Source organism: Pimephales promelas, chromosome 3 (genome assembly GCF_988280905.1).
Source record: "Pimephales promelas chromosome 3, fPimPro1.hap1.1, whole genome shotgun sequence".
Classification (NCBI taxonomy): Eukaryota; Metazoa; Chordata; class Actinopteri; order Cypriniformes; family Leuciscidae; genus Pimephales; species Pimephales promelas.
This window is the reverse complement of record NC_142771.1, coordinates 40,279,063-40,297,974: the sequence shown is the minus strand read 5'-3', so window position 1 is coordinate 40,297,974 and position 18,912 is coordinate 40,279,063. Positions and strand designations below refer to the sequence as shown.

The following is an 18,912-nucleotide window of genomic DNA, read 5'->3' as shown; positions in this document are numbered from 1 at the left end:
ATTAACAAGCCATTAGTTGATGTTAGTGTATGGTTAGTTAATAATGAATTAATGATGATGTGCCTCCTCAGGTAAAGTCATGACACAATGATGTACTTGCAAATCATGAACTAATATATGAATAAACATATACGATAAGAGTGCCATCCTTATTCCTTTACACCCATGGTAAAAAATAAATAAAAATAACAATTATGTATTGTTCTTTTAATTTTATTTATACAATTAACCATAAATGGACTTAATAAAAAGTCCAAACATACCTGTAAAGACACACATAAGACACGATTACATGTAAAATAGGGAATAAGCTATAAGCTAATGCTAATTGAAGCATATTTAAACAAAAAATACAGGTAATTAACCATAACCTCCTGAAACCTCTCAAATACAACATACATGCAAACATGTGTTTAATTATTAATTCTGTTTACGAAAGAAGTCATCATTTATGAGATTAAAATGCCAGCATTACCATAAGAACACAACCAGTACACGAACAACGTGCCGAACGAGCACCGAGTGTGCCACTAATGAGTGTCCCACCAGAAACAAAGCCTACATACTGTAGTTCCAGGAAGTAACGTAGATTAGACAGATCTGTTTAATAAATGGCTAAAAAAAATCATGTGCCGTTCCAATTATTTGTCACAATGCTTGCTGTAGATTATGATATTACAGTTTAAATGATGGCAGCATGAAATATGTTTAATTCAAATTTAGATGACTTCTTATTTATTCATACAGATAGAGACTGATTTAGTTTACCCCTAAATGTTAAATAATGCATTAACTATCAAACATGTACTAACATGTTTAAGGCTGCTGTTATTCATGCATGAATCAGTCTGACTCCTGTAGTAATTAAGGGTTGCTCTTCATTTGTTTGTTATTAGTTCATATATTCACTAATCATGAGTTAATGTTGAAGTAACTATTAATTCAGGTATTAGTACTATTATTGTAAAGTGTTACCAATAAATCAATAAAGTCCCCAAACCTTCCCAAGCACAGACAGAAACACAATAATAGTGATTACATACAAAAAATGGAAGGTCACATCTATAATTCTTGCCACTTTGGTCCATGTTTTTTCTTGTTGATTTTGTCGAGTTGTAGCCCGACACTCAGTGAGGATCTGCTTCAGAAGGTCGAGGGTATACGACTGCTCTTCATTCTGATCTGTAACCGGGTCTTGAGGATTCTGCTGGCCTCTTACATTGTCTGTGAGACAAAACACAAAACATTATTCTTGATAAAAACTATATTTCTTGTGTTTTGTCTAAATATAAAATCCCTCAATAGGGAATCTTTGCTGAAATTATTAGAATAACTAACTGAATTTCATATGTGATTTTGGTGTGGTTTGTTTTCATGTGATTACATGCATGTGCTAGCTTCAAATACTACTTTCATGTGATGAAATGGAACAAAATTGAACATAGATGTGCGCACATCTAATTAACATGAAAGTGTTGTTTCAGCATGTCACATTTAAAGAAACCCGACCCGCTTATTTTTTTTTTCTTTTATTTTTTTTTGAGTGCAGCAAAGTGGATGCTATAGGGTTCGTGTAACGCTTTACAATTAAATTTTCGGACCATACAATGCAAATACAAAAAATGAAAAATGGAAACCAGACATTCATTTTTCTTCTTTTTCCAGTTACATTATCAATGGATAATTGCCTTTTTCTTATTTTTTTTTTTTTCAATTTTACTTGTGCTAAATTGTGACTTCAGAAACAAATATTTGAATAAATGAAATTTAACTGACTTTCTAATGTAATTTTATTAAAGTAAAAACTTTATTTACACTGCATGCACGTTGAGGAGAAGTTTAAAAGATGGAATATATATTAGTGCAGTAAGCCCATTTGCAAACCAGAACTTGTTTATTTTTAATTTATCGAAATACTGAAAAGTATCCGGAAATGACAATGTCAATAAAGTAGCCTAAAATTAAAGTCATGTGAAATAATACTTTCTATTGTAAACTATATGCAGAAAATCATCATCTTGATGAATGCTCGATCAACATAGCACTTGCCCTTCCCACAAGAAGCGTATTTCGCCTCAGACGCGCCGTGCGCGTTAATTACGCTTCATCTTTTGCTTTTTACACGCGTCCAATTCACTATGGACGCGGAAATGCATTCAAAATGTTCAAGTGTTCAACTAGACGTGATAAACGCGAATTTGACGTTCTATTCGCGGTTTGGTCCAATTTTTAATGGAAGATGGCTTGATATTGTCAGAATTTGGCCTTTTTTACAGCAAGGGTTAACAGTGCAGTTATTATCAATAAAAACTTTCACTTCGGGTGAAAAATGTTGTCCTGTGTTCCTCAACATGCATGCAGTGTAAATAAAGCAGTTGCATCAATGTAACGATAGTAAAGTTAGTCTACGGCCACACCCCCGTGCTACTGGTACCGCCCACGGCGCAAATTGCAAGACGAAAATTAGAAAATCAGTTAGATTCCATTTATTCACCCCACACAATGGTATCCAACTGTATCTACAGTTGTAGAATTAATGCCATCCCTGGAAAAAAAAAAAACAAACAAAAAAAACATTTATTTCATAATGTGATTTCCCCCTCACTTTCGATTATTTTACTTATTATTAATTGCAACCATTATATGATCAAGTTAGGCTCACAATGTTTTTTTGGGGAAATGCAGACAGGTCTTGATGATCATTTCAGTAGTGCTTTAATAATCGAGTAGCATGAAGCTGCAGACTCGGAGCCTGCATCTACAGTCCCCCACCCAGAGTTCAGCATTCTCAAATTGTATCGGATAAACGATACAGCTGAAACGTGAAATCGTAGAGGTGGAAAGTCCAGGGGTCAGAAACTAAAAGTCCTGCCATATTTTATTCCATATTTTAACTCCAGCGTTAAATGGACTTTCCAGGGAGTTTATTTGGATCCATAGTGTGAGCCATTTAGTTTATTCTGACAAAAATGTATACTATCAAACATCTACTCATTCCTATGGCTCCGGTAATAGTAAAGGGTATAGCTCTTTATTAGTTTTGATGAGTCACTGCATTTACTTTTTAGTTCCTGTTGAATTAACTGTTAATTCAAGTGTGAGATAATGATTATTCAAGAACTGTTATTGTAAAGTGTTATCAAATATCATAATCAGTCTACTCTTACCATCACGGTCAGTAACAGCAGCTGTGTCTTCCACTGATCTCTTCTCAGCTCCTCTAGCCATTATAAAGTTCACAAGGATGGTCTCCAGAATGCTGATTCCAATGAGACTGAAAATCACACTGCAGTAAACCCCTGTCAAAAAGAGGAAACTATGACTACAAAAGCTCCACAGTGTATTTATTCCACTGTATTATATTTATGTCCCATAGACACAAATTATGTACTTGGTACTCAGAGACTCATCTCGGATAGTTTGATCCAAATGCATTTAAAGTTTATTTAATAATACAACAAAAACACAAAGAGCAGAAATCCAGGAAGCAAGAAACAAGAACACAGATGCATCTGCGTGAAAAGTCAACACCACACAGTAAATTCCCCGGTGTTAAATTTAACACTGCTCGGTGTTCAAGCTTTTGTGTAAACCGAATATCAATACAAAATATACGTCTAAAAAAAAAAAGAAAAGAAACACAGACACAGGACTGTGAATGAAAGTTTCCACTTAAGTCGCAGTCTCAAATATGTCATTGCGTTTTTAACAAATTGAGCCATGATTATCATGTTTAAGTCGAACTCACCAATCAGAGGGATTTTATCAGCTGTAGACGGCAGCGTTTCATTAAGAATCAGCAGCATCACAGAAATAGACAGCAGTAAAGTCACTTTAAAGCTCAGCTTGTCTGATCCACTTGTGTCAATGAAGAAGGAGGTCACATCCAGCACAAGGAAGAAAAATATTGGTAGCATGAAATTAACGAGATACAGTAGAGGTCTCCTCTTGATGGTGATCTGTCATATGAGAACAGAAACAGTTTAACAATTAAAGCAGTGAATCTAAGTCAAGAAGCATCAATTAAGCATGTCCATCTTAAGCATTTTAATCTTCACAGTTATGCACTGTAGCTTAAAAATAAAAAAAATAAAAAATTAACTTGCTTTCCAGTTTCACTAGAATTATTGAAATGGGGAAAAGAAATGCAACTTTAGCTTATAAAGCTTTTTTTATATAATGGGAATATAATTATACTGACAGAAATTCAATTAAAATGCTAAGTTGACCATTTAATTGTAAAAATCTGTGTATATTAAATCTGGAGTCTATACTCTATAAACAGTGTTGTGCAAGTTACTTCCAAACTGTGATACATTAGGTATTACTTGTTACTGTTATTTAAAAGTAATTCATTACCTTACAATATTACTGTCTCAGAATTGTAATGCGTTACATTACTCATGTATTACTTTTGAGTTACTTTCACCAAAATAACTAAGTAGAACTTAACTTTGGGGCTGTAACGATATGCAATATGAAACCGAAATCGCGATTCGCCACACGACTCAGATCAACGAACCTACAGAATCACGACAAACCTCTTCCAACTCCAACGTTATTCTCCTTACCGTCCAGATCCAATGCTGCCTTATCTTTAAATTAGGCTATTAGTATTATTTGAAGCTAACATTATAAAATACGTAGACCTACACCACAAAACTAGTTGAGGATAAATTATTTAAAATTGGGGAAGTCCAGCATTATGGACATGGCATTTGCAGTCAAAACTTGAAATTCTCTGAAAATACATGTATTGAAACGTATATAGGCTACTTCCTTAAAGGACGCCAGACATTAGACAAATATCAGTCTATGTTTTATTTTTAATATTAGGGAAAAGACGCACATTCATGCGTGACAAAAAAATATATTTTTTGTAATTCTGTTAATTACACTGCGCAAATCGGATGAGGAAGCGTTGGCTCTCCAGTCTCCATAGAACTTAAAATATTCATTTTATTTTAGTTTTCGTGTTCGCATTTCTGAGGAAAAAACAATGTTACAGACGCGACCGCTCTGAACTGGCACTAAAAGACTGCTTTAAAACTTTCACATAGTCTGTTGCCTTTAAGAAGTAAAAGCAGACAATAAGGCGCGGGGGCGTGCTGGTGCGCGTCTCATAAATAGCCAATAGGCTATACCGAAACTCAGCGTGTAAGTATATAGACTACTCCACAGACCTGAAAAATATATTTATACTGAAATGTCTACTTGTAAACAGAACAATTCAAAACAAAAGAAAACAGACTGCTCTCTGCTTATGAAATGAAATGTGCATTTCGCATTCACTAGCCTACTGCGAAGATCGCGAGTCAGCATCGTCAACTTCATCTTTATTACTAAACAATTCAAGTCTCCTTGCTATAGGCATATTTGACATATTTATAATCTTTGCTTTTTCATCAGCTTTTATGAGCTTTATTATCGCCACCCTTCCCAGACAAACTGACATTAAATCAACGTGGAAATATGACATCGAAACAACGTTGATCTGACATCGTTTTGCTCATCGAATTAACGTTGAACCAACGTCAGACGCGTCATTCTTTCAAAACTAACGGAAAATCAACTTGAAATCAACGCGTTGTTTCAACGTTATGAAAGCAAACCAATTTTCGATTTCATTTAGCTTTGAAGAATGCCGCGTCTGACGTTGGTTCAACGTTAATTCGATGAGCAAATCAACGTTGTTTCAATGTCATGAGAGACGTCGTTTCCACGTTGATTCAATGTCAGTTTGCTGTCTGGGTTACTACATGAACACCGCATCAAAAACATGATTGCTTGAGGAAAACATGACAAATACCACCTAAACATAGCTTAACTGTTTAAAAAGAAAACACAGAACGAATAGCCTAATATGCATACGTCCATCTCACGAATGTGGTCTTCTTCATGCCAACTTAGCCTACTTGCATTTTCCATTCGTTAATGTCTCACGATCTTGCTTTATTTTTTATTTTTACAAGTTAAAACTAAAAGTCAAGCCTCACTGTAATACAACTGTAATACAAGCCTCACTGAACATGTAACGAGTAAAATATGACTGAAAATTGATTAGTAATGCCTTACTGCGTTACAGCAAAAAGTAGCATGTTACTGTAATGTATTACTTTTGTAATGCGTTACTCCCCTATAAATATCTCAACAGTAATACGCCTGTTAACAAGCAGAATTTTAACAAGGGTTTTTTGTTTGCTTTTGGCAGACATGTGGCATTGCTATGGCCTGCTTGTGGTCCAGATCTGGCAAACATTCCATATGTGCCAGATGTGGGCCGAAACAATGTTTCTATCTGGGTTGGTTCCCACACTAGGAGGAGACACAGGGTCATTTATGTATTTTGGCACATATTTTGCTATTTGGTTGGATCATATTCACTTAACGTTTTAAACTGTGCTCTGTACCTGATATATCAGCTGACTCTTGACACCCCACATGAAAGTGTTGTTAGAGGGAGTCATGTCTATACTGAGGAGCTCCCACTCTCCCTGGGCCTGAAAGGTCTCCTTTGACTCGTGGGTCAGCCATGCAGAATCAAAGAGTGAGCTCATTACAATCTCATTTACTGTGGGAACAGAATTATATTAATTAAAGTCAAACTGTTTATAAATCATGTTATCTTTCATTTAAGTGTTTGTCATGGGTTTCAGATGTACCTGAATGTGCTGAAGATAGAAGTGTTATATTGCAGCTTTGGATATCAAAGGGAAACCTGTACAAGTTCATCTTACAGGCCGTGGTCAGAGCTAAAACATCAGATGAGATTGTGAAGCCAAACCAGTCCAACTGCACATATGGATGATCCTTTGTTCCAAAGTCTGTCTTGATGCTAAATGGATAAAATAATAATCACGGTACGGTTATAGTATATAGGAAGTAACAGAAACAGTCTTTAATTCAATTTGCAGGGTTCTCAAGTCTCACGCATTGGCCGTGAGACACACGCATTTCGACCGGTTCACACGCTCACACGCCACACTGTGTATTTCTCACGCTGAAAAGGCAATGCCAACCAAGTTGTCCTGGCTGAAAGCTTTCTAACGTTGTATACGAGGCGCAGGCAAACAAAGTGAAGTTTCCTGCCGCCAGCGCGTATCTCCGCCAGATTGCGTTCGTTACTAGGCAACATATAGACGAATCCGGCGAAACTACCGGAAGTAAGCGGGCGCCATTACTGAGCTGTTGCTGGGTAGCGTTGCGCCATTGCCTCCTATTGTTTTAGTTGCAACTTGCGTCCACTGGAATAAACAGCCCGCGATTTACGACTGTCACTAACGTTACAACGTTACCCCTTGTATAATATCGAGTGGGTAAACAGTTTCCGGTATAAATTGTTTCAATGGTGGCAGTAAAATTTAAATTTTGAAGAGAAAACATTGTGAATACCCCGGGTCGACTGCCCCTGTCTGGAGCCATACGGTTTACAGATTTCCTGGGCGAGTACAAGACGTGGACATTCGCGTATAATAACAATTATTTAATGACATAAGTAAAAAAAATATAATAAATATGTGATATAGTGATCAGCAAAATCTCCTCTCTTGCCATTTGTTCTATTCAATTAACATGCTATGGTCATTAAATGGCTTTCCTGAGCTAAATGTAACGTTATGTGACATAATTGTTTTCCTGCTGTTATATTGACCTCTTCCCATGGTTTAAAAACACTAATTGGTCGATATTATGTATACTTTCTAGCTGTAACGTTACCTTACCCTTGCCTGTTGCAATGTGAAAATGAGATAAATAATGGACACAAATGAAAAACATGAATTTGTTTATTTGATTTCATTCATTTATTTATTTATTGTTGCCAAATGGACAGATCTTTTTATAGTTTCCTCGTTAGCAAATAGCCTAGCTAGCTTGCCAAGCTATTTTCATAAATAACGTTAATCTGTAAGATCGTTTGTACCTTCATCTGTGACTGGAGGCCACTGCAGTCACAGATCAAACCAACAAGTCATTCTGCCTGGCTGTAGCTGTCATCGAGGGTGAGTTCGCGTTATCACCGAGGTTTGTTTACACACCGGTGCACATGTCAGTAATGGCGTCGCCACAAGATGGCAGCCTACACAGAACGCTCGTCGGATTCGTCTATATGCGCGCTGCGTGCACCACTGATCTGTATGACATGTCATTCAGTAGCGCGAACACACAGAAATGGACGGAACATCCTCGGCCACCGTACTAGGTAACCAACAACATCGCGCGAACACATGTGTCGTGATGGAGAAGAAGGTAAGTTGGAAGAAGCTCGTCTAACATATTTAGGCTAGAACATTTAATATGTAGCCCATCGTACATTATTATTGATGCAGTCAAAAACTCTAAAACTACTTTGCAACCAGGCTCAGTTTGGCTATCTTACGTTATCTGAAACTAAGAGAAATGTTAGTGGGTATGGAAAGGAATGAAGATTTACTGATTTTATTTTAAATTATATTATACTGTAATATTAATAGTCTTTCTAGTTACATTAAGGATGTATTACATCAGATTGCTCTGGGTAATATTTAATCATTGTCATAATGTTGCATTTGAATTTTTCAAAGATGTCAGGAAAAAAGCAGAAAGATATTTTGTCATTTTGGGCACCAAAGGGTAAGCCCCCTAAAAAGGTTGCCAGATTAGAGGAGGAGACAGTGGAGATTTGATGTGATTAATTGCTCTGTCATTTATCAGATTTACTAATTGTTATAATTTTAATTTGTTCTGGTTAATTATGAACAATGGGTAAAATTGGGGGGCGGGGATGGGTGGGGCGGGGCTTCATTATGGCTCCTCCCCTAACCGCGTGTGATCTCACTCCAAGCTTTTGCTCAAACTTGAGAACCCTGATTCAATCTCTTACAAAAGAATAAACTCAAACACAATCTCTAACATCATCATAACACTGACAAAAACAGAGAGAGAAAGAAGCACTCAGGATTTCAATACATGAAACTAACAAAGGGAACTAATGATATAACAGGTGAACACAATGACCAATGAAACAATCTGAGAAATGAGTTCTGCTAAGGCTGTGTTTACACGGAAACGATTCTGAAGAGAAAACAGATGGTGACGCAAAAGTGTGTGAAATTCAATGTAGTATGCACTTCAGGCGACTAGGAGTGCATACTATAACAACACCAAGTCCACGCGCCTGTGTACCAAGTGTACAACCTTCACTGTCAAGCAGACTTTTGCGTTTTTACCGTTTACACAGGAACGGAAGATTTCCACTCTGGAGGGTGGTTTCACTTTTTTGCGTTTTTAAGCCTCAAAAATGCCGTCGCCGTGTAAACGAAAGGCACATCCGATAAATTATTTTTACGTTTTCACCCGCGAGCATTCTTGTGTAAACAGGGCCTAAAAATCATATTTTATCGGATGTGGACACTGCTATTAATGAAAGAGAGCAAAATCCCCAAAATAAAAACATAAAACTTCTACCTGCGTTGAGTTGGCCCCCCACCCAACGCAAAACGTCTTCCAAATATGCTCAATTGTTTGTGCTGTAAAAAGTTTTGTTTGTGCTGCTTCTGTTTTTTAGATATTAAAAGTTTTTTTAGGTAAATCTGAGGTTATTTATTAAAGTGTAATTTATGTCTGTGATCAAACCGGAATTTTCAGCATCAAAGGAGACGATGAATCACGGCATCACAGATGAAGTTGACTTGACTTAAAGTGTAATAATATTTGACAATATCAGTGGTATATAAAAAACATCATCCTTGGTATAAGCTTGATATCTTTAAAATAGTCATTATAATAATTAAAGCTGCAAGCAGCATTTAACGGTGTTCAAGCAGTTAAAGGTGCCCTCTGGGATTTAAAATCAAATCATACAACATATTCCATACCAGATGGGGGCAGTATACCTCCAGAAATACCTCCACGGCCACGCGCTCTCTCATGTCTTCAAACAACATGGGCGAGTGCTGTGTTGCTCTGTCTCCCTCGCGCATATTAATCAAATCAATTGACACGATAGTAAAAGGTTGGAAGACCGCAATTTTACGTGCAGCATTTTTAGAGATTTTTACAGATGGAGATTTTTACAGATTAGAGAGTGAGACTAAATGAACAACATCTCAATACTAAATTATAAGGTCCATCTCATAGACAAGCCGGTGCATTTCGACGATATGGGAAAATGAAAGCCCAGGCTATTATTTCTACTTTTATAATATTCGATTTGTTTATATTACATTTTTATCATTAGTTTTAATTAATTTCACAGACAGCATTCCCTGATGTGGACCAAGCTAGCGCCTTTCAGAGCTGCCAACTCTCCCAACACTTTTCACACACTCTCACGCCACACATCAATTCTGTCATGCACAGAAAAGGACACGGAGACCGATGTCAGCTCTCAGATTCTGTTCATTTTATTACGCAATTCAAACAATAAATACAGTTTTGGCGCTTTACACGACAGATCCCTAACACACGTGAACCGATCATCTCTACTAGCTAATGGTAAAAGAACACGAACACTGTTGAAAGATACAGTATGCTACAACTTACCAAAATGTATTCCTCATGCATAATATCGACCAATCATTTTTTTTAACTCTTCCCTGAACTGAAATGTAGTAGTGGGCTGTATTTTCCACACGACTGACGTCAGGTTCAAGTACACACACAAGCTGGCGCGAGCGTGACTTACTCGTGTACTGCAGTTTGGCTGGTGGTAATGTTGCCCGTCCGCATACCGCCTCCCATGGCCGGAACTGGTATTACGACACCTGCCGGGCCGGGGCTAGTAATTTGGCATGCTAATTCAGGTTAATATCTCGGCAGCACTATTACTTGTCAGTTTTTTAATGACATCATCAACCTTATTTCTTCTCAATCTTTTGATGCGTGTAGCTCATTTTTGGGATATTTTAACCTCAATTTTTACAGATGGCACCTTTAAGCCCTTTTAGCACATAAGCATTAAAGGCATTTAGCAAGTATGTAACCACTGACATAATAGATGAAAACCCGTTTACGATTTACCATGATATTAGCATGATTTACCATAGTTTTACCATGTTCCAGTATGATTTACCACAAATCTAGCATGATTTACCATAATTTTACCATTATTTTCCATGCTCTATGCTTTACATGATTTACCCTTGTTCTAGCATTATATACATTTACCATGATTAACCCTAGTTTACCATGATTTACGCTCTGGTATGGTTTACCATGCATCTAGCATGATTTACCATAGTTTACCATGATTTGGGCTGCACAATGCGTTTCAGGGGATTTTTTTATTTTATTTATTTTTTTTATCCTAACAATTACAATAGGTTTTCAGCACTTCGTGCTTGAACACCTAATAACAATGAGACCTTTTTGACGGTTAGAGCGCCACCTATGGTCCGATCTTCACGAAACTTTGCATGCTTCCAAACCATGTTAGGACACATATTCGCATCAATCTTTGTGAAGTTCTTACTTTTCCTTTAGGATTTATTGGATTTTGACTGTATTTTTCCACGGACCACATTCTAAATGACCCTGTTGTAGCCAACTAAATGCAAACTTTTTTGATAATTATTGATTAAGAGAGTCCACAGAATTGTCCTAGACTGGTCTAGTTCCAATCAGACGAAAAACCAGGGACAACACCATCTCACGACCAATTCGTGCGAATTCGACGCATGATTAAAAAGTGGCTAATTCGTACTAATTCGTACGACCTCATTCGTACGATTTGTCTAAACCCACGTGATGGTTAGGTTTAGGGGCGGGGTAAGGGGTAGGTCATTCGTACGAATTCATAAGAATTGGCCAATTCGTAAAATATGTACGATTTAGCAAAATCGTATTAATTCGTACGAGTGAGGTCGTATGAATTGTTACGAATCAGCCACTTTTTAATCATTCGTCGAATTCGTACGACTTGGTCGTGAGATCTGGTTGCCAGGGACTAGTTCTCAAAAGGCCTTACGGCACGATGCGTTTTAGGGGATTTCTTTTTTTTTTTTTAAATACTAACAATTACAGTAGGTTTTAGGTTGCACATGACATATGTTATGTGCCGACACGGCCGCATCGAGACATTATGCATCTACTCAAATCTATGATCGAACTTTCACTGTAAACAGGGAGCGGCGCTTTTGTAAGGGCTGCAAAATGTGTGCCAACCGGGAATGAACAATTCACAAATTAGGTTATTTATATGAATCACTGAGTTGCGGCCACCCCGCAACGTCCGCGTGCCCCGCTCTCACGAGTCTGATTTAGCTTCCGCCGCCCCTCAGCGCCGCGAGGACGAGACCCAGCTCTCACGAGTCATGAATGATTTAGCTTCCGCCGCCCCGCAGCGCCGCAATCGGGCGAGACCGAGGCGCTGCTCTCGCGAGTCATGAGTAGGAAGTTCATTTTAGAGATTTTCTGAGTCATTCGAGTCATTTCGTTTATTTAAGTGGCTTAATGTTATCATTTTAACAGAAATTCCCCGATCACATCCACCTACGCAATGTTGATCATATTCTGAATTAAGAAATCATAATGCAGTAAAAATGATTTACAGGGAACATAAATAATCACTTTACCTTCCGAGTCTTACGTTCATTTGTCACGTGACATACACAATGAACAGATCGTCACATATCTGGGACTAATGCAGCAGGATGTCGAAATAAAATATGGTGGATTATTATTATGATAATAATAATATGATAATAAGAGCGCACCAGGAGCGTTCGCAGCCGAGGAGACCGACTTTCTTGTCATGGCCGTAAAAGACGGAGAACTGACGTTGAATGGGGGTAAGTTATGTCCTTATAGTTATGCATATAGTTATGGCCAAACAGGTCTGATCCATCATTACTACAATTAGCCTGAAAAAATTGGGTAGCCTAAATGCCTAAGCTTGAAGTGTTAATATTTTTCCTTGTTATAATGATTTGCAAAAATAAAAACGGCTGCATCTGTGTTGATGAGAGAATCAAAAGTGTATGCGCGTTGTGCAAGCTACATAATGGCCAAGCATGCTGGTTTTTGTCGGTATACGTTGCAAATCGAGGGGCAGCGAAATTGTTTTTCGCCTAGAGCGGCAGAAGTGCACGCGCCGGTCCTAGCTGTAAACACTGATGATGCGAGCGAAATACTGGAGTGAACATGGCTATAAACGACTTTTGCTTCAGTTTGAAAAAACCCGGAATGTTCTCCGTAACAGAGCGAATTGCATCCCGTGTCTTGTATCCCATTTCTGCGCGGTTGTTTCGATTAACCTACAATGTAAACTCGGCCAGACTCGGCTCGGCTAAGCGTCTACGTCACGGCTCTCAGCCCGCCCTCTGTTCGTTGATTGGCCGGCTGTTTTCAGGCCGGTGGAAAACTGAAATATAGGCCGCTATCTCAGACTGACTACAGGAGCGAAATGAAATTAGCGGAAGTAGGAAGTCTGACGTAGTCAGGTTAAGACTATACTGTATTGGCCTATAAACATACCTATAACATACCTATAACCTATAAACATACACACACAGCCTATGTATAAACACTGCATTATGGTGCTAGTATTTATGACAATATTCATATTAAGTTATTAACAAAACAATATACAGACAAACGATTGAGCCTTTTTGGGGTGAATTTGGAGCAGGTGGGGGGCTTCACCATGGTGAAGTCACAGCCTATAATTCTCTTTCATTCAGTATCTGATATTTTAAACCTGACCCCAGAATGACCTACAAATATTATTTTAAAGGGGTGGTTGACTGCTTTTTTTCTTTGCATGATTGTGTTTATGGGTTGCAATATACCCTGTATTCATGTTTTTTCTTTTAAAAAAGTCTTATTTTTCATAAACTTCACCTTTATTGTAAGCCGCTTTCTCCTCTGTCCCCTGAACGACCGGTCGACTTCCTGAGTCTATGAAACCACTCCCTCAGAAACAGGCAGTGGGCTCAGATTGGCTAGTTTGGGCCAGTGTGTTGGGATTGGCTAAACTGCATAGTGCAACATGACATCATGACTTTTGCGTAAACATATACGCCACTTTCGAGTCAGGTGGCGTGTTATCTCCACGCATTTTCTGCTATCCGCGTGTATCCGCGTGTATGCGTATATGTCTACGCCATTAACGTCCGCGTCATTCCGCGTGTCCGAACACGCAGTCAAATCTCCAGTCATAAATGCCATTAACCCCAGTGACGGTTAAGTTTAGGGATGGGGTTGAGGTAAGTCATATCTTTTTTTTACCTAGGATGGTAAGGGAACAGTCATAAATGCCATTTACCCCAGTGACGGTTAGGTTTAGGGACGGGGTTGAGGTAAGTCATATATTTATATAACGTTAAGTCAACGGCGTTCATAAACACGCTGAAAGGCGATTATGCGTCTTGATAGCACGCCAAAAATGGAAATACGAATTGGCGTGTCATACACACGCTACTTCATGAGATCAGTCTGGCATAGTGCACGTTGTCTGGAAACTTCACGCCCATTACCTTTACGGGTGAATGTTGCATGTGCTGTTCCTGTCAAATGTACATAATGGTGTTGATACTGCTGTATCAGTATGAGCCAGAATCAGACCCAGAACGCGGCGATGAAGAGTCAACCAGAACCTCCCTAAACACTGATCACACTAAACGTTTCTGAATGGTAATTTGCCTATTTTTTTTTTTTACTTTATGCACGTTTGTTTTACACAATAGCATCGACCTGAATGGCTACTAACGTTATACACACAAACAGCGTTGGCACTGGTTTACGTTCTTGATCAAATCGAAAAATAACACCATAAGGTATATACATATACAGTATATATACATGAAAAATACAACAAATTCAGGTCCAAAATGTTTGTACGCGTTTGTCGTAGACACAAATTACTAAGTGGCTATAAAGCCAGCGCTGACATTTGATAAAACTAAAACTTTACGTCTGAAATTATACATACAAATACATTTAAAATGAATAAGTCTTAGCCTATTGTGGCCCAACAACTGCTGCCTCTGGTTTTAAAGTTGGAACTGCTTCATGTTTTAGTAACATTTTCTTGAATCCGGCATTGAATTCGTGGAGATTCTGGAAGCTGTCTTCCGTAAATGTGCAGCACAGAGAGCTAGATTACGATCGTCATTTTCAGGAACATAATCAAACATAAATTGTATCCATTGTTGACGAAGTACAGCGTCCGTGGGAAGCTCGAACACAGAAGACCTGACAGCTGCGTGAACAACACACTCGACGAGCTGGAGCTGCTGAAATATGGCCATGCCCTTTTTTGCATATTCCGGGGGGAGGGTTGATGTAAATGTGTGGGTTAGTGACGTATAAAACCCGCTGTAGTCCCATTCGAGTCGTTTTTGTAGGCATTAAACTTCCTGATTTTTAAAAGACAATATCTCTGCTTACATTGAACTTTCAACGCTGCAACTTTGCAGATACTGTTCATGCACCAACAGCAACATTACACACTATTTAAAATAAAAAAAAGTGAAATCGCAATCAACCACCCATTTAATGTCTAAAAAACTGAAGCAGCACAAACAAAGCAAAACAAAACCATTTTTTAATTTTTTTTTTTTTTTAATTTTTTTATTTACTTTTTTTTATAGTGCTATGGACCATTTTATATGTATGTCCTGAATAAAGATGTGATTGATTGATTGATTGATTGATTGAAAGCTTTTTACAGCCCAAACGATTGAACATATTTCGGCCAACTTCACTCAGGTAAAAGACCTGACACGTAATTTTATACCTTTCTACAATTCCAATGTCTGGAGTCCATAACCTATCTTTTGGCGCTGCTAGTGTCATTATTCCACAATATTTCTCTTGATCCCAGTCCATATTCTCATTTTCCCAAGCCTGGAAGAATACAAAGTTCAAATTTATTCAAAGGACATTATTATGCTTTATATATATATACTGTATATATATATTCATGATAATCAGTTAAAACCTTGTGAAAGAAGGACATTTGGCTTTGAAAACACTTACACTCATCATTTTGACTTGTGTCGAGAAGCTCTGGTCTTTTTCATTCTGTAGATAAAAAAGGTGTTGAGTGATTCTACACCTGCTGGACATTCGTAATGAACCAAATGAGAAGAAAAATCATGCTGGACTCATACCACATCTATGATGGAGGTCACATATAGGTCCACATAAACATAGGTAACAGGGCCCCAGTGCAAAGGCCGCATGCGGGTCGTCTGGACGTTCATATCCAAGCCGAGATGCTCAAAAAGTGCCTTATAAGCTGTAACATGTTCTACATCACTGCAGTTTTCCGCAGCAGAAACCCACACTGTGCAAATGAGACTTTCTGTTACATGCCAGAATACTTTCACCAAGAAACAGTGGCTATTTTTACATGCAATTAAAGGATTAGTTCACTTTTGAAAAAACTTTTGCTGATAATTTACTCACCCCCATGTCATCCAAGATGTCCATGTCTTTCTTTCCTCAGTCGAAAAGAAATTTAGGTTTTTGATGAAAACATTCCAGGTTTTTTCTCCATATAATGGACTTCAATGGGAACCAGACGGTTCAAGGTCCAAAAGATAGTGTTATAACTGTTTCAGATGCAGCTTCAAATGTCTTTAAACGATATCAGACGATGAATAAGGGTCTTATCATGCGAAACGATCGGTTATTTCAAAACTTATTGCAAAAATGTAACTTTTCTAAGGACAAATGCTAGCCTTGCTCTATTCTGTGAGGCGTGTTTGCAACGTCATGTATTACGTAATTACGTTCAAAAGGTCACGGGCGACGTAGCCGAAAGTACAGAGTCAGTGTTTACAAGTTGAACGCATAGGTTGAACGTGCAAACCAACTTAAACGCCGTTTACAAAAAAAGGAATTAAAAGGAAAAACAACGATGTCGGACGATTTTGATTCTGTACTTCCGGCTACGTCGCCCGTGACCTTTTGAACGTAATTACGTATTACGTGACGTTGCAAACGCGCCTCAGAGAATATAGCAAGGCTAGCATTTGTCCTTAGAAAAGTTACATTTTTGGAATAAGTTTTGAAATAACCGATCGTTTCGCATGATAAGACCCTTATTCATCGTCTGGTGTCGTTTAAAGACATTTGAAGCTGCATCTGAAACAGTTATTAACTGTCTTTTGGACCTTGAACCATCCGGTTCCCATTGAAGTCCATTATATGGAGAAAATCCTGGAATGTTTTCATCAAAAACCTTAATTTCTTTTCGACTGAGGAAAGAAAGACATGGACATCTTGGATGACATGGGGGTGAGTAAATTATCAGCAAAAGTTTTTTCAAAAGTGAACTAATCCTTTAAGCTCTGTCTAGGCTCTGTCCCATAGGCTATGGTTTGTGTTGAGCCATTTATTAGTCTGGCTGTTTGATAAGAAAGAGATTTAATGTAGTTCTAATAATCTCTGTGTAGCCGGGTGGTGTTTGAACTTGTAAAAAAGTACTTCCCCTTTAAGAAAAGCGAGCCCCTGATGATGACGTGTTAATAGCGCGCAATGCAGAGAGAAACGGCAAACAGCAGTGCATGAGATTAATCCATCCGTGTGTCGAGTATCATCCTTGATTTAATTGATGCTCTATGTGAGTAAATGTGATGATAATCATTTAATCTAGTGTCATAGGATGTGTTTGTTTCATCTTGTGCATGTGTATTTTGCGGATAGTTCGAGATGATCGAAGATGTTTGATCGCACGTGACTGCATTTTGAAATCTCTATAAAAGAGTTCGGTAAGTCAATTTTCAATGTAAAGTGCATAAGAAATGTGAATAACGTGTATAATATCCTGTGTATGTTATATTTGATTCTTGTGACATGGTGTTTGAAAGCACATGATGAAAATGCTAACAGGGGTTTTGTGTTTGTGTAGGGTGCCACTACCGTGTTTGTGTTTGCTTTGGAAGTGTATTGTTTCACACTGAAAGTGTGCCCTAACATTCGTAAATATTTGACATTGAGAAATTGACACTTTACTAAATTATCTGTTAAGATATTTTTTTGTTAATTATTCATTTTGAGTTTATAGTCTATTTGGTTTAAGCATTACAGTGACCCCGTGTGGGGGATTTGAGTAGTGTGGTTGAGTGATAAATTATCACCTGTGACTTGTTGAACTACTCAGTTTAAAGCATTGAAGATCTTAAAGAACATTTAAACAATTGATTGATTTAATGGAGGAAAAATAAAGCAAGTTGTAAAACGTGGTTCAGTGTCAATTGATTTGTTTTGTTAACTGGCAACAAAATTTGGTACCAGGAGTGGGGTCCTTTTATAAATCTATATTGCCAGTGTCAGTTAAATGTTAGTGGCACACGGGTGAGCAAACACGGTAGTGGTGAAGAGAAGCCTCTGGCGTGGAAGGAGTTTGCGGTCACTGGACGGAGTGTTCGACGCAGAATAGAGACGGTCGTTGGTTTTGGCCAGGACGTGACAGAGCCGACGGAGTGGTGAAGTGCGTTCCCTATCTGATGTAGGCACGGATTGTCCCTTTCAGTTGCCACACTCAAGACTTTGACTTGCAACATGTCTGACTATTCGGAGGGGGAAGAGGACGACATTCGTCTGAAGTTAAGAGAACTGAGTCAAAAGCACGATGAAGCAATGGCCACACTTGAGTCTTTAAAAGGGGGGTGTAATAAGACTTTTGTGTATGTACCCCGAGAACGTCACATCAGCCCATTCACAGGGGACATTGAAAAAGATGGGAGAACAGTAGATGAGTTTATAGATGAGGTTGAGCGTGCTTTAAGAGCCAGAAACATGACACCAAATGATGAGTGTGATTTTGTTATGTCTTTGCTGCGAGGTGCTGCATTAGAAGAGGTTCGATTGCGAAGCAATGTAGACACCGATATATCCACGGATATACTTACTTACCTTAGAGAGGCTTTTACTGATAGGCGCAGCAGTGCCCAACTCCTCCAGGACTTTTATAGTCGTAAGCAG

The 18,912-nt window shown here is 38.2% G+C and overlaps 1 protein-coding gene across 1 annotated transcript; it reads right to left on the bottom strand.

Annotated features, from left to right (window-relative positions):
- Nucleotides 1-18,491, bottom strand: LOC148982094 (5-hydroxytryptamine receptor 3A-like). Its single transcript, XM_089128052.1, has 9 exons — nt 18,281-18,491; nt 16,092-16,267; nt 15,958-16,002; nt 15,716-15,825; nt 6,663-6,835; nt 6,411-6,571; nt 3,749-3,959; nt 3,168-3,299; nt 1-1,224 (listed from the first exon to the last, which is right to left on the bottom strand). Exons 1-9 carry the CDS (start codon nt 18,489-18,491, stop codon nt 983-985), a joined length of 1,461 nt encoding a protein of 486 aa, XP_088984178.1. The 3' UTR covers nt 1-982.
- Between the last annotated feature and the right edge of the window lie 421 nt (nt 18,492-18,912).